We start from the raw sequence: 7,360 nt of genomic DNA, 5'->3' as shown, positions 1-7,360 counted from the left end.
CTTTCTAAGAATAAAAGAATCATTGTTTCTAAAAAAATATATTATTATCATACTATACAATTTACCCCCTAAAAGAAAATAATCAATAGAACTTACTAGTATTATATTAAAAACATCACTCCATCATGACTAAAAAAAATTACTTTCAAATAGCTAAATAAAATATGATAATTTTGAGACATATGAAAAAAAACATGAAGACCAACGATAAGTGAAAAAGTACAATTTTGCTATCTATTATTAAAAGAAATGTTATGTAATATATAATCACTCTCACAGTATTACCAAATAGTAAAAACGTATACTACAACTTGTTATTTGAGTTACTCTCAATCTTCTTTCTATAGATTAAAAAACTATTATGTATCATTCATTTATTCAAGAATTATGAGGTCAACAATGTTAACTAAAGAATTTAACACATAACTTGTGTAAGATCTGTTAGGCGAGCCCAAAGTGTTGGTCGGACTTAGAGCGTACAGTCGGGTGCTTAAGGGGTAAGTCTTACAAAATTAAACCCCACACTTAAATCTCAAAGAGTTTTGCTAGAGCCCCACCTCGGAGTGAACCCCAAGGCCGAGTCTCACAGAGTCTTTTAAAATACTGATGACATGTATCAAGTTTTCAAAAAGTTCCATTAATTTTCACGATCAAATATTTTCTCTTCAATATATATAACTTAAAACTCTTTATTTATTAATTTTTGAGGTGTTGTGACTTTAGTTGGTGATGAATGATGATTAGATTGAACAGCTGGAATGATGTGTTGCAATATCCTTTTATGTATCTCTTAAGATTAGAAGTGAGATTTGTAATATTGATATAAAGTTATTTTTGTTCCTTCTTTATTTGTTTACCATTATTGCCTAACCTAGCTGGTCCTTCATTTACATAACTGACAACTCTTTATTTATTCTTTTTTGGGAAAGAAAACTGTGATTGGTTGAGTAGTGGGAGCAAAATGTTGATATTCAAACTTCTTTTTTTTCTTTTCTTTATGCAAGTACCGTAAAAATTTCATTATCCTTATTCCAGGTCCCCTAACCCTAATTATGATATTGAGCTACTCATAATTTTGTGCTATAATCACATATATTAGCTCACCACAATAATTATATTCAAAATACATATATATACATGAATTTATTTTCAAAACATAGTTAAAATATGGATACCATATAACAATTTAAGTGTATAAATACGTCCAAAAGCACTAACCAACTTCATTCGAGTGTAAAACTCTAACTTCGTGCATGATTCTAACCGGTGAGATGGAATAGAGGCGACCTAGTTCGACTAATTGGAACATGTCTTTATGTTATAGATAAATTTGAATGTTTAAACTTGAATTATTTTTAAATAGTAAAACATGTTATTGTTTTATAAAAATGTATCACATAAAATTATAAGACAGATAAAATACAAAAGAAAAAAAAACGATTATCTATCATATAAATTTCCAATGGGTTTTATTGTCTTATTCGTTCTACTTATTTGATGGCCAACCAAACCATTCTACTTATCGTGCCCAACTAATCATCAAAAACACTTCTCATATTTGCCTTATATAAACTAGTCTTTCACGTTATCGTGCGGGTGAGTTTTGGCCAATAATTTGATATATATATTGGCCATCAAATAAAAGGGGCTAAGCTAGAATAAATATTATATATTCGGTTGAATCCATTAGTTTGATCTAAATTTTCTATCTGTCTTAAGAACTTTATTGAATATGTACAAATTATTAATATAGAATCTAGAAATTTTAAAAAGGCTAAAATCTCGAATCTATAAGTTTCAAATCCTGACTCTGCTTTTGGATCATCTTTAAAGAGGTACTATTTATTTTATTATTTTCAAAAAAAAAAAAACGTAAAGCAAGCTAAGAGGGAGAATAAACCTATTGTCAATTAAAAACACAAATTTAATTTCCACCTTGTGGCATTCTCATGGCTTTCTTAAATATACAATTACAAGTCCATTAGACATTAGTATTATATAAATGGATCATTTCTCTCCATTCTTGTTCATCATATTCTTTAAGTCTAAACTCATATATAGTTGAGTTGTAATTTTTCCTCTTTATGGCAATGGCACATCCACAAGTTTTCTTGTTTGCATGTGCCATTGCTCTTCTTGCTTTTTCATCAATGTTTTCTGCTGAAGTTATTGAGCATTCTTTTCATGTATATAATTCTCCTTTTTTTTTTCTCCCTATATATATATATGTAATTAGGTTTACATAGAGGCATGTAAAAAAAGGTTGTGTTTATAAATGAACAAGTTATTAACCACCCAATCATTGTTTGGGATGAAAGGAGCTTTAAAATGGGTTATAACTCAACTCGTACAATTCTTGTTCAAGTTTTAATATATAACATATCAAATAAAAAAAGTTTTTCTTTTGAAAGAATATTTAAACAAGGTAAATGTTTTGAGTCGAGAGTCTATCAGAAACAACATCCCTACTTTACCAGGGTAGGTATAATGTCTATGTATGTCCTACCCTCCTCGAACCTCAATTATGAGATTATATTATACAGAGTATGTTATTGTTGTTGTAAATATTTTGGGAATGATAAGTTCAATTCATTTGGTTTATGTAGGTACAAAACCATACTATAAGCAGGTTATGTGGTAGACAAGTTATAAGTGCAGTAAATGGAAGTCTGCCTGGTCCAACTCTACATGTACGAGAGGGTGATACCCTTGTTGTTCATGTCTTCAATAAATTACCATACGATCTATCTATTCATTGGTATGTACTTCACATTAATTTAATGAAAGAATTTAACTTGTATACACTGCTAGCGTATATAAATATTACATTATCAATGTTTAATTAATTATCAAAATCAATATCATACTAATTAAAGAGTATTGTGTAGCTACCATAAGAAGAGCTATTTTTTTTGTCTCGTTTTGTCTCTATCGTGCAACGTAGTTGGTTATTATTATTATTATTATTATTATTATTATATATATATATAGATATATATATATATATATATAAGCAAAGATAAGTTGAGCATTTGTATTAAGTACTAATAATTTATCTTATTCATTGATACACGGTGGATTCTCATAGTCAAACTAATCTTGTTTTAATTTTGAAATTTTAAAAATGTCATATAAGATAACGAAAATCATCAATCATTTATCTTCATCATTAAAGAAAAGGGTTTAAAAGGAGCTCAATTTTATTAAGGGTGTTCAAGAATATTAATGGTGTGTGATTGTTAAAATATAATTAAAAATATGGTGCTATTTGAGGTTCAAACCTGGGAACTCTTGCATTCAAATGGACACCTACTATCACTGCGCCAAATGCATACTTTTTGTCAAGGATGTCCAACTTTAAATATATATCCTTAAATGTAGAATTTGACATATATATACAACATAATTTTGTTAATATCCCTATTATAATGGAATTGTAAGATTTATGTTAATACGCAATGCAGGCACGGTGTTTTTCAACTATTGAGTGGATGGGCGGATGGACCAGAATTTGCGACCCAATGTGCGATCCGACCCGGAAATAGCTACACATATAGGTTTAACCTAACGGGGCAGGAAGGAACCCTATGGTGGCACGCCCACGTATCATGGCTACGAGCCACAGTTCATGGTGCCCTCATTATCCGCCCTAAACGTGGTCGCTCTTATCCTTTCCCTAAGCCTTATAGAGAAGTTCCTATCCTCTTAGGTATGTATCATATATATATACATACATATGTCTTTAAGTTATTTTAGCGATGGTGAATTCAGAATTTAAATATTATGAGTTTGAATTTAGAATTCTACTTTTGCACTATTTTAATTACTTAAATGAATTTCTTAATACATCTATAGTGTCCGAGCTAACATTACTGGATTAAGATGAACTATAAGTTATACAGATCTGCTCCGGCTACAACACGTTGCCACATGGAGAAAATTACGCAAGCAAGTAATTTTGTGAATATTTTACATGTGTTAATTTCCTATTGTAGGGAACCTATATGGCCCAATTGGATGGTCCGATCCTTAGGAGTTTAATCGTGTAAATATGGGATACACATTGAAATATTAGAAATAAATAGACACAAAGAATAACCAATGTGATTGAAAACCAAATGTTGTTAATTATGATCCATGATGTAGATGACTAATGAAACAAAAAGTTTTCGCCGTATATAGGCTTTTCAGAATGTTTTATTGTTAAGCATAGTTATGATTTTTCGACTCAAAATAAGGTCAAAATCCATAAAATGTATGTGAGTTTCTGTTTAAACTTCCTATAAATTTTCGTATTCTAATTAAGAATATTATTGATGTATTAATCATATTTATAGGAGAATGGTGGAATGCCAATGTTGTTGATGTGGAGAATGAAGGGCTAACTAGTGGTGCTGCACCTAATAACTCAAATGCATATACAATTAATGGCCAGCCAGGAGAACTTTACCCTTGCTCTTCTAATAGTAAGAAATAATTTGGTTCCTACTTTACATAATTTATTTATTTATGTGTGGCTAATTTGAGTTTATTATTTTTTATTTTCATTAGAAACATACAAGCTAATAGTGAAACAAGGAAAAACTTATCTCCTTCGCATAATCAACGCTGCACTCAATAACCAATTATTTTTCAAGATAGCAAATCATAATATGAAAGTTGTCGCGGTAGATGCTGCCTACACCAACCCATACATCACTGATGTAGTTGTTGTGGCTCCGGGTCAGACGACTGACGTCCTCCTGACCACCAACCAAGCGCCTACATCGTACTATATGGCTGCAAATCCCTATGTTAGCGTGGCCGGGGTACCATTTGACAACACTACCACCACCGGAATCATAGTCTACGAAGGTATCAATCTAGTCATCTTTTTTTGAACGATCAACGTAGTTTAACATGTTGTATGTGTTATATATGTTGTTAGTTAAATCTTATAACCATAGAAATGTACGTGTTATCTCATAAATGACTTGATTGTGTAGATATTTTCTTACATCGTTATGATCAGTGCATAAATTATAGGGAAAATTATGCAAAAGGGCCACTTGTTCTTTTGCTTTATACAAAAACTGGCCTAATTTTTAAAATTACCAAAATTTGTCAAATATTGTTCTTCTTCCTTACAATTCCACCATTGATAATGGTGCTCTGCATTTTTTTCTTTCAATTTCGCCATTAATGGTTGTTTCTTCTTCTTCTATATCCAAAGATTCGAAACATCGAGAGTATTTCATGTTAACATTTTGAGACTATTTAGAGGTGATTTTGAGTTGATCGAGATTGAATTCGTCAGTGTATATTTTATGTATAATCAGTGTATACTTCATGAATAGTTAAGTTATATTCAACTTTTTGAGTGTATTATAATGTAAAGTCAGTAAAAATCTCATGTATAGGTAAGTTGTATTTGTATAGTGAATGTATACTTTCCATGACTTGCAACAAGCTATATTGTATAATCAGTGTATATTTCCTATGATTTTTGGCTATTTTTATGTAAATGAAAACATGACTATATTTATTATAAACTAATTACTTCATTGTATATATTTGAAACTAACCCAAACTTATAAACTCTTAACTTTTTTTTTTTTTGTATGAAGGTGCAAAACCATCAACTCCAAAAATGCCAATCCTACAAGCCTTCAATGACACACCAACAGCTCACAAATTCTTCACCAATTTGACTGGGCTTGTAACTGGGCCATTTTGGGTTCCTCCACCTAGACAAGTGGATGAGCACATGTTTATTACTATTGGGTTGGGCCTAATTGCTTGTGGAAAAACAGGAAATAATGCAACATGTGGGGGCCCAAATGGACAAAGATTTGGTGCAAGTATGAACAATGCATCATTCCAATTACCAACCAAGATGTCAATGTTAGAGGCATTTTTCAATAATGTTAAAGGGATTTACACTACTGATTTTCCAAACCAACCACCATTGATATTTGACTATACAAATCCTAATAATAGCTTTAATCCTTCAATTATAATGACTACAAAGTCTACAAAGGTGAAGAAACTCAAGTACAATGCAACTGTTGAAATTGTGATGCAAAATACTGCTTTGATTGGGGTAGAAAATCATCCAATTCATTTGCATGGATTTAATTTCCATGTTTTGGCTCAAGGCTTTGGCAATTATAACCCTACTATTGATAAAAAGAAATTTAACCTTTTTAATCCACAAGAGCGTAACACTATAGCTGTTCCGGTTGGTGGATGGGCTGTTGTTAGATTCCGAGCTAACAATCCAGGTAATCATACACTTCCAATGTTTTCTTGTTTTTCCAAACTAGGTATTCTGCGGTCCTAATTTATGTAGCGCACTTTCAGTTTTAACATATCCTAAGAGATATCTTTCTGTATTTAGAAATAATTTTTTAAAAAAATCTTTCACTATACTTTTGATAAAATGATATATAGCTGCACAAATATCTAAAGTCTTCCGTTCTGTTTTAGACTTCATGCTCGGTTAAACAATACCACATAGATTGAGACTTTCTCCCAGAGCTATATATAGGCTGATTTTTCACTTTAACATTTTATATAAACTAATTGGCCTAATAAGTACTTCCTCCGTCCCATTTTATGTGATGTAGTTTGACTCGGCACGGAATTTAAGAAAGAAAGGAAGACTTTTAAAACTTGTGGTCTAAAATGAATGATAAATTTGTGTGACTGTAAATTATTTCATTAAGGGTAAAATAGACATTTTATAATCAAATTGTTACTTAATATAGAAATGTGTCATTCTTTTTGGGACTGACTAAAAAGGAAAGTAAGTCACATAAATTGGGACAGAGGGAGTATTAAATATGCTTATATAGGGATAGATAAATAACATTGTATCATTTTTGATGAAGATTGACTTTTTTTTTCTTTCTTAAAACTAATTATTTGTCTATTTACAATTAACAGGTGTATGGTTGATGCATTGTCATTTGGATGTGCATTTGCCTTGGGGATTAGCAACAGCTTTTGTTGTAGAGAATGGGCTAACACCATCAACTAAGCTACCTCCACCACCACAAGATCTTCCAAAATGCTAGTCTCCATGATAGTTTTTTTGTTTTTTGGGAGTAGCTTATTATTATTTTTGCATATTTTAAAAATAAATTTCTATTCAATGTTAGCTTGTTTTTGCCAATAATTGTACTAAAGAGTTAGATCATTACCTTTTTGTCTCATTCCAACACATTAAGGGTTGTATTTAGCTATATCATTAACTAAAATTCTTTTGATTGTATTAAATCACTATTGTTTAGCAAGAATACTCTATGATAATGAAGCTATATTTCTATTTATTTTTTTCTACTTTGGGAAAAGAAGTACAAATGAAAAATAGTATGAG

The 7,360-nt window shown here is 30.7% G+C and overlaps 1 protein-coding gene across 1 annotated transcript; it reads left to right on the top strand.

The window, feature by feature from the left end:
• The first annotated feature begins 2,090 nt into the window (after positions 1 to 2,090).
• Positions 2,091 to 7,150, top strand: LOC102596063 (laccase-7-like). Its single transcript, XM_006342223.2, has 7 exons — positions 2,091 to 2,186; positions 2,607 to 2,758; positions 3,465 to 3,709; positions 4,338 to 4,466; positions 4,552 to 4,854; positions 5,607 to 6,263; positions 6,928 to 7,150. The coding sequence occupies exons 1-7, from the start codon at positions 2,091 to 2,093 to the stop codon at positions 7,056 to 7,058; spliced, it is 1,713 nt and encodes a 570-aa protein (XP_006342285.1). The 3' UTR covers positions 7,059 to 7,150.
• The last annotated feature ends 210 nt before the right edge of the window (positions 7,151 to 7,360 follow it).

This window comes from Solanum tuberosum, unplaced genomic scaffold (assembly GCF_000226075.1).
Source record: "Solanum tuberosum cultivar DM 1-3 516 R44 unplaced genomic scaffold, SolTub_3.0 scf00033, whole genome shotgun sequence".
NCBI classification, from domain to species: Eukaryota; Viridiplantae; Streptophyta; class Magnoliopsida; order Solanales; family Solanaceae; genus Solanum; species Solanum tuberosum.
The sequence above is the reverse complement of the archived record's forward strand: the minus strand, read 5'-3'. Positions and strand labels throughout refer to the sequence as shown.